At 43.1% G+C, this 14,284-nt stretch overlaps 1 protein-coding gene across 1 annotated transcript; it reads left to right on the forward strand.

Moving 5' to 3' along the window:
* Positions 1 to 2,147: 2,147 nt before the first annotated feature.
* LOC123756238 (variant surface antigen E-like) lies at positions 2,148 to 2,843 on the forward strand. The gene is made up of 2 exons (XM_045739316.1): positions 2,148 to 2,191; positions 2,345 to 2,843. The coding sequence occupies exons 1-2, from the start codon at positions 2,148 to 2,150 to the stop codon at positions 2,841 to 2,843; spliced, it is 543 nt and encodes a 180-aa protein (XP_045595272.1).
* The last annotated feature ends 11,441 nt before the right edge of the window (positions 2,844 to 14,284 follow it).

Consider the following 14,284-nt stretch of genomic DNA (forward strand, 5'->3'; position numbering starts at 1 on the left):
TGGGACATTGTGACCTGGTCTGTGGGACATTGTGAACTTGTCTCTGGGACATTGTGACCTGGTCTGTGAACATTGTGACCTGGTCTGTGGGACATTGTGACCTGGTCTGTGGGACATTGTGACCAGGTCTGTGGGACATTGTGACCTGGTCTGTGGGACATTGTGACCTGGTCTCTGTGACATTGTGACCTGGTCTGTGGGACATTGTGACCTGGTCTGTGGGACATTGTGAACTTGTCTCTGGGACATTGTGACCTGGTCTGTGAACATTGTGACCTGGTCTGTGGGACATTGTGACCAGGTCTGAGGGACATTGTGACCTGGTCTGTGGGACATTGTGACCTGGTCTGTGGGACATTGTGACCTGGTCTGTGTGACATTGTGACCTGGTCTGTGGGACATTGTGACCTGGTCTGTGGGACATTGTGACCTGGTCTGTGGGACATTGTGACTTGGTCTCCTATGTGAGTCAGTTTTAATATAAACACTGAAACTTCCTTATTTTTATTATCTGAAAATCTGGTCTTTATTGTCGTTTTGCTGTAATAGAGATGCTGATATATTGTTGTTTTCATACTGCAACGTTACCTTCCTTCAGGCCCTATCTGTACTATATCTTGGCCCTAGCATACTCGATCTTGATCCAGATATACTTGATCTCGTCTCAAGCATACTCGATCTAGACCTTGATTAAACATTACTGGACCTAAATTTGATATATTGACCCAAATGTATTTGGCATCCTGACACAACTCTTCATGTTCATATTCACCTCTTCTCATCGATTTCCCTCCCGAATATAATAGAACAAAAATTTTATTGTCCTTCATTCTGGGTTACTTCTGAACCTCTCTTGGTACCTAAAACATTCTGGGTTACTCCTTCTGAACCTCTCTTGGTACCCAAAACATTCTGGGTTACTCCTGAACCTCTCTTGGTACCCAAAACATTCTGGGTTACTCCTTCTGAACCTCTCTTGGTACCTAAAACATTCTGGGTTACTTCTGAACCTCTCTTGGTACCCAAAACATTCTGGGTTACACCTTCTGAACCTCTCTTGGTACCCAAAACATTCTGGGTTACTTCTGAACCTCTCTTGGTACCCAAAACATTCTGGGTTACTCCTTCTGAACCTCTCTTGGTACCCAAAACATTCTGGGTTACTTCTGAACCTCTCTTGGTACCCAAAACATTCTGGGTTACTCCTTCTGAACCTCTCTTGGTACCCAAAACATTCTGGGTTACTTCTGAACCTCTCTTGGTACCCAAAACATTCTGGGTTACTCCTTCTGGACCTCTCTTGGTACCCAAAACATTCTGGGTTACTCCTTCTGAACCTCTCTTGGTACCCAAAACATTCTGGGTTACTCCTGAACCTCTCTTGGTACCCAAAACATTCTGGGTTACTCCTTCTGAACCTCTCTTGGTACCCAAAACATTCTGGGTTACTCCTTCTGAACCTCTCTTGGTACCAAAAACATTCTGGGTTACTCCTTCTGAACCTCTCTTGGTACCCAAAACATTCTGGGTTACTCCTTCTGAACCTCTCTTGGTACCTAAAACATTCGGCCTTCTTGTAGTTACGGTTACTTTATCAGTTCGTAATTCTGTCTCGTATTCTGTCCACTCAATGATTCGTCTCCTGTGGGCACATCCCGTCAACTAACATTATTGGTATGTCAGGAGGATGGAGAAGGCAGCTCGTTCGAGTTTGTGACGCCCAATAATTACCCGTCAACGTCTGGTCAGGAAAAACATACACATGTCGACGGAACTGGAGGAGATGAGAGATATCCCGAGTTGTCTCTCCCAGGAGAAGCGAGACACCGTGAGTGAGACACACACGGCACACCCAACGACACCTTACTCAGGTTTCACGAGCCGTCGGTAGTGAGGTGTCTCGCTAATGTATCGATATTCATATCGAATTCTGGTGTCATCATCTTGATCGTTTGATTACTGAATCAAACCTGACGATGATGGCAAGGGACACATTCGACCAATTCCAAGTTTCAGGCAAGAATTACGGTTCGATTTAATTGCTTGAAGACGATCCTGACCAAACGAGCTTTCTTGGTTAACGAAATTCCTCACCTTCGAGGTCACTATCATGCTCGGATCACAACCACGCTTCTCCCACTCTGAATATGTCCTCATTATTGTCATCTTCGTCATGGAATGATGATGAGACGTGTGTCAATACATTGATGAGTAAGATGGACTGCGGACTTGAATATGCTACAAGTTATCATATTCAGAGCTATCGTTCCACAATAATTGTCTACGGTATTATCAACATGGAAATATAATACAGCTAAACTCTAACCAACCATCCACAACACAGCCAACCATCCACAACACAGCCAACCATCCACAATACAGCCAACCATCCACAACACAGCCAACCATCCACAACACAGCCAACCATCCACAACACAGCCAACCATCCACAACACAGCCAACCATCCACAACACAGCCAACCATCCACAACACAGCCAACCATCCACAACACAGCCAACCATCCACAACACAGCCAACCATCCACAACACAGCCAACCATCCACAACACAGCCAACCATCCACAACACAGCCAACCATCCACAACTCTAACCAACCATCCACAACACAGCCAACCATCCACAACACAGCCAACCATCCACAACACAGCCAACCATCCACAATACAGCCTACCATCCACAACACAGCCAACCATCCACAACACAGCCAACCATCCACAACACAGCCAACCATCCACAATACAGCCAACCATCCACAACACAGCCAACCATCCACAACACAGCCAACCATCTACAGACCATTCGATCTTCCTTACACAGAGTAATCTGTGTTTTTTTTTAATTACACATCGCACATCCCCGATGGCCCAAGCACTTGGACAATCGGGGATCGAACGCCGACCTGCAAGAAGCGAGGCCGCCGCTCTATCGACTAATTCAAGTGGTTGGGATGCAACCACTCGATCACGGCGACTCTTTACACCGGAAAAAATCTATTGAATCCGCGATGAGGATTCGAACCTATGAATTGGGTTCTTTACCCTCTCTAAGAGTTCTGGGTTCGAGCCCATTAGTCGCTGAGTGACTCTTTACACCCTTGTCAGAACGTTATCAAGTTGATTAATTGGAATATTTCTTAGATGTCAGTAACGTTCAGTGAAGAACTTTTTTGTGATAACGGCATGAAAAATAAAAAAAATAACATGAAAACTGCTGCCGTTATAAATTAATTTAACGCACTTGCGAATTCTTTAATAATTAGAGGATTATTAGAGGAGTCCTCAAGCCCACCGTCGACTTGAGAATGGTCCAGGACGGACCGAAACGTCGTCGTCCCTTCACTTTCTAGTGTGTGGTTTGGTCAAATCTAATAATTATATATGCAAAAATCGACTGAGTGCACGCAGAAAATTAGCCACGAGTAATAAACAGCCAATAAAAACGCACAACAGCCTCACGCTAGAGTGAACAACAGCCTCACGCTAGAGTGAACAACAGCCTCACGCTAGAGTGAACAACAACCTCACGCTAGAGTGAACAACAACCTCACGCTAGAGTGAACAACAACCTCACGCTAGAGTGAACAACAACCTCACGCTAGAGTGAACAACAGCCTCACGCTAGAGTGAACAACAGCCTCACGCTAGAGTGAACAACAGCCTCACGCTAGAGTGAACAACAACCTCACGCTAGAGTGAACAACAGCCTCACGCTAGAGTGAACAACAACCTCACGCTAGAGTGAACAACAGCCTCACGCTAGAGTGAACAGAGTGAACACCAAAAGAAAAAAACCAGTTAGAGTGAAGTTGAATAAATAAATCAGTAACAGGGTTGAATTGAACTCGCGTCTCTCCTGGGACTCCCAGATGCCATAATAGATACCTTTGGTATTTATTATCGCATCTGTTATCGTATCGTATCTATTTGATACAATTGGGTGGTGTATCATAGATACACCACCCAATTGTTGTTGTTGTTGTTTATGATTCGCTACCTGGAACAAAAAGTTCCAAGTAGCACGGGCTATGGTGAGCCCGTGACCACCCAATTGTGATCACACTGTGCACGTGGATTTATTGAACAAGTTGAATGGATAGCATTAAAATAGAGCAGCAGCAGCGGATGTGCTACATAGCAAGGATGCTCTACGACCTGTTGTCATGAGACGACAAACCCGTGTACCTGGTGGACAGGTAAACCGTGTACCTGGTGGACAGGTAAACCATGTACCTGGTGGACAGGTAAACCCGTGTACCTGGTGGACAGGTAAACCATGTACCTGGTGGACAGGTAAACCATGTACCTGGTGGACAGGTAAACCCGTGTACCTGGTGGACAGGTAAACCCGTGTACCTGGTGGACAGGTAAACCCGTGTACCTGGTGGACAGGTAAACCCGTGTACCTGGTGGACAGGTAAACCGTGTACCTGGTGGACAGGTAAACCATGTACCTGGTGGACAGGTAAACCATGTACCTGGTGGACAGGTAAACCCGTGTACCTGGTGGACAGGTAAACCGTGTACCTGGTGGACAGGTAAACCATGTACCTGGTGGACAGGTAAACCGTGTACCTGGTGGACAGGTAAACCATGTACCTGGTGGACAGGTAAACCCGTGTACCTGGTGGACAGGTAAACCGTGTACCTGGTGGACAGGTAAACCATGTACCTGGTGGACAGGTAAACCATGTACCTGGTGGACAGGTAAACCCGTGTACCTGGTGGACAGGTAAACCCGTGTACCTGGTGGACAGGTAAACCCGTGTACCTGGTGGACAGGTAAACCCGTGTACCTGGTGGACAGGTAAACCGTGTACCTGGTGGACAGGTAAACCATGTACCGGGTGGACAGGTAAACCGTGTACCTGGTGGACAGGTAAACCGTGTACCTGGTGGACAGGTAAATCATGTACCTGGTGGACAGGTAAACCGTGTACCTGGTGGACACGTCACCCGTGTACTTGGTGGACAGGTAAACCGTGTACCTGGTAGACACGTCACCCGTGTACCTGGTGGACAGGTAAACCATGTACCTGGTGGACAGGTAAACTATGTACCTGGTGGACAGGTAAACCATGTACCTGGTGGACAGGTAAACCGTGTACCTGGTGGACAGGTAAACCGTGTACCTGGTGGGCACGTCACCCGTGTACCTGGTGGACAGGTAAACCGTGTACCTGGTTGACAGGTAAATCATGTACATGGTGGACAGGTAAACCATGTACCTGGTGGACAGGTAAACCGTGTACCTGGTGGACAGGTAAACCGTGTACCTGGTGGACAGGTAAATCATTTACCTGGTGGACAGGTAAACCAAGAATTTCATGGCGCCTCGAACGGATGAGGAAGGTTCATGACAAGACACAGTTCAAAGATGTTTGTGAAACTCCTGCTGTTTGTGGCTGTAAATCTTGTAAACGGCGACCGAAGCCATTTTAGCCATGATTAACTGCTTGCTTGCTTGCTTGCTTGCTTGCTTGCTTGTTTGCTGCTGTTGTAGGAAGGGAAGGGAACTATCAGGAGAAAGCACCAGGCCACGAGTACTATTTAGTACTGAGAAGGGGGTCAGGATAAGGATTTGGGATGGGACGGTGGATAAGGAATGGGGCCCAACCACTTGGACGGTCGGGAATTGAACGGCGACCTGCATGAAGCGAGGCTCTTGCTCTACCGTCCTCCCCAAGTGGTTGGGCTTTTGTTGTAATAGACAAGCTAAAAATAAATTCGATAATAAAAAAAATGATACTCCTATATGTATTGTATAAATTGATGACTATTTAGCAAATTTGAAGACTTATTCAGGTTTATAGGGACGAGTAAGCTAATTTTATTCGTGGCTCTGTTAATTAATACTTAGATAAGAGCGAGATTTATTGTTGTTCTGAAGCAAGAACTCTTTCACTAAATGCATTTGTCCTGAAGTGACACTCGAATTCGTCACTTTATCGAGACAGTGAATCTCGAGAAGGCTTAAAGAAATTGAAATTGAAATTGAAATAAGTTTATTGAGGTAAAATACACACAAAGGGATGAGGTAGCTCAAGCTATTCTCACCCCGTTCAGTACAACGTGTTAATACATACATAGACACACATCACAAACAATAAACATATTTGTGATGTGTGTCTTAAAGAAGCCTCTTAGAGGACTAATTGCGTTCCTCTTGAAATGTTCTTTAAGATGCATTAAACTTACACTCATAATTATGTAGTGTGACTGTGGATATAAAAACAATAGTTGCAATTTATGAAAAAGAAGACAAAGTAAATCTTGTAAATATTGACATAAAAATATTAGTAGAATGAAAAGGTCTTTTTATGCCTTTTAGAAAATGGCTAGAATTTTCATTATAAGTGATTTTCATCCCAAATGAATATAACTGCCTAATATAGGTTAAGTTCACTTTGTAATTACAGAACTCGCTGCATTCCTGTGAATTATGCTATTATTCAAACAGGTTTTTTCAATCTAATCAATTGAATAAAAGTATGCAAGTTATTTTCATAAATAACACATATACTATGATAAATTAACAGCAAATAAAAAGTTTAATAACACTAAATAATTAACTCAAGATAACCTAAAGATAAATAATTAACTCAAGATATTTATTTAACTCAATAAATAATTAACTCAAGATATTTATTTAACTCAATAAATAATTAACTCAAGATAACCTCAAGATATTTTGAAATTAATACAAAATTTAACTACAATTTTATTATGGAAAAATGCTTCCACGTACATTATGGAAGTTCTTTTTAGTAGCTGTATAATTTTTCTCAATTTGTTTAATGCTTTGTAAACTCTCAGTTAATGATAGCAGGAATTTATAACATTGTTCTAATGACAGAAAACAAACTGAAATATATGTTGTTGTGCCAAAAATTAATTAAAAATATATAATTTTGTCACCAACACATTTTATTCTCAGTCACAAGCATTAAGATAAAAATAAAAAAGCCTCAGAATATTTAAATACCTTTTTAAGTTAAAAATATAAAAATCCCTCATATAACAAACATGAAAATATAATTGAAAATCCACTTGATTTCTAGTTTTTTTCTGGCGCCTCTGACTATGGTAACTTATCCAAGTGTACAAACACTTTGGACACTTTGCCTCTAACCAAAGTGTCCTAACACTGTGTAGACCTTTTAAGTAATACACTCTTTTCTGAGGCTGCCTGGAAATCTTACAGTATGCAAATTGGCATTTTTTCCTTCTTCAAAAAATGTTTAACAATTTTAGGCTGCTGGAGTTCTACCAGACTTATTATTCTTAATAATAATAGCAAACTTTATTGCAATATAGCACAGAATAGCAAACTTTGCTATTCTCTTGAATTAGTTTTTTCTCTCCTATACCTAATTCTTGATTCAGTTCAAAGGTATTGATTGATGAAGATTTAGCCATCACAAGAGGTGGCACGGGCATGAATAGCCCGTAGACAAGGTAAGGTCAGGTGATAATGAGGAGAACCGCGGTTCCTGTGATGATAAGTAGCTTTGGATGGAACGGAAGGACACGAACCTCTCCTTGTATGGCCCCCATATATGATTCCTTAAATGTTTCCTTACGGGGATCTTGGGGGGCCTCGCGGCTAAGTGGACAGCGTCTTAGGATCGTAGTCCAAAAGGCCCGGGTTCGATCCAGAAACAAATGGGCATACTGTCTTTCATCTGATGCATCTGCTCACCTAGCAGTAAATAGGTACCTGGGGGTTAGACAGCTGCTACGTGCTGCTTCCTGGGGACATGTGTGTGTGTGTGTGTGTGTGTGTGTGTGTGTGTGTGTGTGTGTGTGTGTGTGTGTGTGTGTGTGTGTGTGTTAGAAATACATTTATTCAGTAGATATAACAGGAAAAATAGATTAGTTAGAGAGGCGGGGTCCATGAGCTGTAGCTCGAGTCAGTAGACACAAATATTAAATACATAGTTGACTGCATGGATCCTTATATAGTTCAGTACATGGTTCCTATAATGGTTGCCTTTCGTGGTTCGTTACATGGTTCCTTAAATAGTTCCTTACATGATTCACTGAATGGATCCTACTTGGATTATTAAATGAGTGGTTACATTGTTCCTTTCATAGTTACCTAAGTGATTCCTGCATGAATCTGTATATTATTTATTGCATAGCTCTTTACATGGTTCATTATTGAGCTCCTTATATGGTTCATAACGAAACTCCATACATGGTTCATTATTGAGCTCCTAATATGGTTCATAACGAAACTCCATACATGGTTCATTATTGAGCTCCTCATATGGTTCATAACGTAACTCCATACATGGTTCATTTCATTACCCCTTACATATTTCATTATAAATCTCCTTACTTATTTCATTACAAACCTCAGTATATATATATTATTACATGCTTCATTTACATGTTTCATATTGTAACTCCTCTCAGAGCAGGATATACAGCTCCCGGAAACAGCGAATTCTCGATTGAAATAATTAATAACATAACGTTAAATTTTCTTTTAAGGAGCGACACCACCTGACTGTTGCCTGAGGCGGACCTGGCACGCAAAACAACCACTGATCTTCCCACTACAGCTGGTGGTGAATGGGGGGCTCATTCCACGGGGCAAGCATGTGGAAACAGATAACATTGCTCAAGACGTTTGGGGTGGGTTAGGAGCCGGTTCCAACTAGCAGCAACATTGGCAAGTCAGGGGGGGACGAGGTTCTCAAAGGTTCTTAATTACCGATGTAATTAAGTGATTGATTATATTGTACCCAATCATACGTGTTCTAATTGGTTTCCAAGTTGCAGCCAATCTAATTATTCAATTGGGTATTAGCTGTTGGAAATTTTGATAAGTTATTGGCTTTATGTCATTGTAAATATAACACACACACATACACATACACACACACACACACACATACACGCACACATGCACATAGACACACACACACACACACACACACACACACACACACACACACACACACACACACACACACACACACACACACACACACACACACACACACACACACAGTTAGGGGGGACATGATCACCACATTCAAGATTCTCAAGGGAATTGATAGGGTAGATAAAGACAGTCTATTTAACACAAGGGGAATACGTGCAAGGGGATACAGGTGGAAACTGAGTGCCCAAATGAGCCACAGAGATATTAGAAAGAACTTTTTTAGTGTCAGAGTGGTGGACAAATGGAATGCATTAGGAAGAGATGTGGTGGAGGCTGACTCCATACACAGTTTCAAGTGTAGATATGATAGAGCCCGATAGGCTCAGGAATCTGTACACCTGTTGATTGACGGTTGAGAGGCGGGACCAAAGAGCCAGAGCTCAACCCCCGCAAACACAACTAGGTGAGTACAACTAGGTTAGTACACACACGCACATAGACACACACACACACACACACACACACACACACACACACAAGGGGTTAATGAAACTAGGTGGTGGAAACAGGAGGCCAGGCACAGGATACAGAATAGGAGATGAAGTACTTAATGAAACGAACAGAGAGAAAGATCTAGGAGTTGATATCACACCAAACCTGTCTCCTGAAGCCCACATAAAGAGAATAACGTCTGTGGCATATGCGAGGCTGGCTAACATCAGAACAGCGTTCAGGAACCTGTGTAAGGAATCATTCAGAATCTTGTACACCACATATGTAAGACCAATCCTGGAGTATGCGGCCCCAGCATGGAGCCCGTACCTTGTCAAGCACAAGACGAAGCTGGAAAAAGTCCAAAGGTATGCCACTAGACTAGTCCCAGAACTAAGAGGCATGAGTTACGAGGAAAGGCTGCGGGAAATGCACCTTTCGACACTGGAAGACAGAAGAGTAAGGGGAGACATGATCACAACCTACAAAATCCTCAGAGGAATCGACCGGGTAAACAAGGATAAACTGTTCAACACTGGTGGGACGTGAACAAGGGGACACAGGTGGAAACTGAGTACCCACATGAGCCACAGAGACGTTAGAAGGAACTTTTTCAGTGTCAGAGTAGTTAATGGATGGAATGCATTAGGCAGTGATGTGGTGGAGGCTGACTGCATACACAGTTTTAAATGTAGATATGATAGAGCCCAGTAGGCTCAGGAATCTGTACACCAGTTGATTGACAGTTGAGAGGCGGGACCAAAGAGCCAAAGCTCAACCCCCGCAAGCACAAATAGGCGAGTACAAATAGGTGAGTACACACACACACACACACACACACACACATACACACATTGAGTTCTTCACGAAAGAACAAGGAGAAGCCCCTGCACTAAATGAGGAGGAGGCAAACGAAGCAACCTTGGAGGAATTTGACTTCACCAGTGATGAGGTCAAAAGGGATCTGTTGGAGCTGAATGTGACAAAGTCTGTTGGGCCTGACAGAATCTCACCATGGATACAAAAGAAGGTGCAGAAGCACTAAATGTGCCACTCTCTATGGTGTATAACAAGTCACTGGAAACAGGAGACCAACCGGAAAGATGGAAGACAGCTAACGTGGTCCCAATATACAAAAAGGGTGACAGGCAAGAGGCACTGAACTACAGGCCAGTTTCTCTAACTTGTATACCATGGAAGGTGATGGAGAAGATCGTGAGGAAATGGTCGTAAAGCAGCTGGAGGGGAAATAGCTTTGTAACGCACCACCAGCATGGGTTCAGAGATGGTAAATCGTCCCTCACAGGTTTAATAGAATTCTATGACCAAGCAACACAAATTAGGCAAGAATGAGAAGGGTGGGCAGATTGGAAGACTGCATTTTCTTGGACTGTCAGAAAGCCTTTGACGCAGTACCTCACAAAAGACTGTTACAAAAGTTGGAGCAACAAGCAGGAGTAAAAGGTAAGGTGCTTCAGTGGATAAGGGAGAATCTAAGCAACAGGAAACAGCGAGTACCTGTGAGGGGGGAGACATCAGAGTGGCGAGATGTCACCAGCATGGTTCCACAGGAGTCTGTACTTGGACTCATCCTGTTTCTAATAATATATGTAAACGATCTTCCGGAAGGTATAAACTCATTCTTCTCAATGTTTGCTAATGATGCAAAAATTATGAGAAGAATCATGACAGATGAAGATAGACAGAAACTACTGGACGACCTGGACAAACTGGTAGAATGGTCTAGAAAATGGCTGCTAAAGTTCAACTCAGGAAAGTGTAAGGTGATGAAATTAGGCGAAGGGAGCAGGAGGCTGAACACAAGGTATTATCTGGGAGGGGAAATCCTTCAAGAGTGAAATAGAGAGAAGGATCTGGGGGTTGATATCACACCGAACCTGTCCCCAGAGGCCCACATCAAAAGGATATCATCAGCGGCATATGCAAGATTAGCCAACATAAGAACTGCCTTTAGAAACTTGTGTAAGGGATCGTTCAGGACCATCTATACCACTTATGTAAGACCAATCCTGCAGTATGCAGTTCCTGCCTGGAGTCCATACCTAGTTAAACAGAAGACAAAGTTAGAGAAGATTCAGATGTATGCCACCAGACTAGTCCAAGAACTGAGAGGTATGAGCTACGAGGAAGAGCTAAGGAAACTGAACCTCACATCCCTAGAAAACAGAGGAGTAAGAGGGAGGCATGATAACCACCTAAAAAATTCTCAGGGGAATTGACAGGGTTATCTTGAGGTTATCTTGATTTCGGGGCTTAGCGTCCCAGCGGCCCGGTTCTCGACAAGGCCTCCATATTGTTACACACCCCCAGGAAGCAGCCAGTAGCAGCTGTCTAACTACCAGGTACCGATTTACTGCTAGGTGAACAGAGACATCAGGGTAAAAAAAACTCTGCCCGTTTGTTTCCGCCTCCCCCAGGAATCGAACCCGGATTCTCTGGACTACGAATCCCGAGCTCTATCCACTCAGCTGTCAGGCCCCTTAATTGACAGGGTGGACAAAGACAAACTCTTCAGCACGAGTGGGACACGAACAAGGCGACACAGGTGGAAACTTAGTACCCAAATGAGCCACAGATATATTAGAAAATATTGTTTTCAGTGTCAGAGTAGTTAACAAATAGAATGCGTTAAGTAGTGATGTGGTGGAGGCAGACTCCATACACAGTTTCAAATGAAGATACGATGGAGCTCGAGAAGCTCAGGATTCTTTACACCAGTAGATTGACGGTTGAAAGGCGGGACCAAAGAACCGCAACTAAACACCCGTAAGCACAACTAGGTGAGTATAACTAGGTGACTACACATCCACACATAGGCACATACGAAAGAAGTTGCTTCCCTGCGTCAGAGAAGTGAACAAACGTAATACAGTATTAAGTGAGGCAATGAATACAAAGTCAGTAGACAGAAGCTAATATAGGTCCAGTAGGCTGTTGAACCTCTGTACCTGGGGCTAGATTCACGAAGCAGTTACGAAAGCACTTACGAATCTGTACATTTTTTTTCTCAATCTTTGGCGACTTTGTTTACAATTACAAAACAGTTAATGAGCTCCGATGCACCAGGAGGCTATTTATAACAATACCAACAGTTTATCAGGGATTGTTTACCCTTCGCAAGTTCAACAATTGGAATACCTTTATAGACGAATATAGAGAGAGCTAAATTCCCGCAACGAATCAGATAAACCTGCACGACGGGTCTGACAGCTGGCTACTAGACTTAAACACTTCCTCGTACTAGGTAACGACAGGAGCCAGGAGAGTGAAGATACTGTTAGGTCGGTACAAAACAAGAGAAGACAACTTCTGGGACAGAAATATTCAAGTGATTGAGACGACTAAACGTGTTTTCAGAGTAATCTTTCGGCAGAATCCGTCAGTGCCGTATTCTGATAAGCTTTTCAGAGAGCTACAAGGAGACATTCAAGGCACGCATCATTACCTACGTGTAAACAGTATTGGTGAATAAGGCTCTTGCATGCAATCCCACATCCTGATAAAATTCTAGACGACCCATGAGAACGTTCGATGATATGCCTGAAGACAGATTTCGGAAGTGAAATGACTGGAGTATGAGCAAAGACTCAGTGAATTCCATCTTACTCCAATAATGAAAATAAGGAGACAGAAAGTGGAGAAATGATTGCTACGTATAAAATGCAAAGGAAGGGATTGTCAAAGTAGATAAGGGTGAAGTTTTAGCAGCCACATCAACAGAATAAAATGACATAGATGGAAGTCATAGTCATAGATGAAGCGAAGGGATGTACGGAACAAATTTCTTTGGCCTAAGAAAAATTAGTAAATTAAATAAACAAGAGGAGGTAGTTGAGATCAATACCGTATAATGGTGTAAATGAAGATATAATATAAATTTAATGGACTGAGAACAATGGCATTTGTTGACTGGCTACTGAAAATTGGGTTCCACGAACAGACGCTTGTCCAGCAGCGTAATTTAGTGAAGAGCATTAAGCAAATATTTGAAAACAATGATGCGAAACTAAGGAAACGAATCAGAACAAAGGAGAACTTCAGAATGTCTAGGAGGGCCTATGTATACTAAACAACTTGCCTTAAGAAAGATGTACATGTAGATATACATAGCAGTAAAATAGGTACTTGGGAGTTATACAGCTGCTACAGTCCAGCTGCGACACATCCTGGGGATGTGTAACAAAAGGATGGCCTGATCGAGGATCGGGCCGCGGGAACGTTAAATCCTGAAATCATCTCAAGATAACCTCAAGTCTATTGTTCAAGCATGAGCAAGTTCATGAATATGGTTACAAGGTTGTGTAATTTGAGGGGGACATTATAAGGCTAGGCGAAGACGTCTGCCTGAATAAGAAAACAAAATATCTTGTATTTTATTTAACACAAAGTCTGCTACCAAAGTCATACTTTATCTGGATACCATCCTCGACACTGCCCGTAAACCCAAGTGTAAACTTTAGAAATCTGGATGATGTTGCATTCCACCTGTACGCACCTAGTTGTATTCACCTAGGTGAAGCAACAGGTGAATACAGGTGCTTGCGGGGATTGAGCTCTGGCTGTTTCGGCCCGCCTCTCAACTATCAATGAATCAAGTAAGTTTTCCCCTCCACACACATACCCCCAAGAAGCAGCCAGTACCAGCTGTCTAACTCCCAGGTACCTATTTACTCCTAGGTGAACAGGTGCATCAGGGGAAAATAAAATCTACCCATTTGTTTCCGCCTCCGCCGGGGATTGAACCCGGAACCTTAAGTTTACGAATACCGTCCGCTGTCCATTCAGCCGTCGTGCCCTGTACAGACCCGTGTTAGTGCTGAAATACACGACCAATGTTGGTATAACGAAACACTGCATT

The sequence above is a fragment of the Procambarus clarkii genome, chromosome 36, assembly GCF_040958095.1.
Source record: "Procambarus clarkii isolate CNS0578487 chromosome 36, FALCON_Pclarkii_2.0, whole genome shotgun sequence".
In the NCBI taxonomy this organism is placed as follows: Eukaryota; Metazoa; Arthropoda; class Malacostraca; order Decapoda; family Cambaridae; genus Procambarus; species Procambarus clarkii.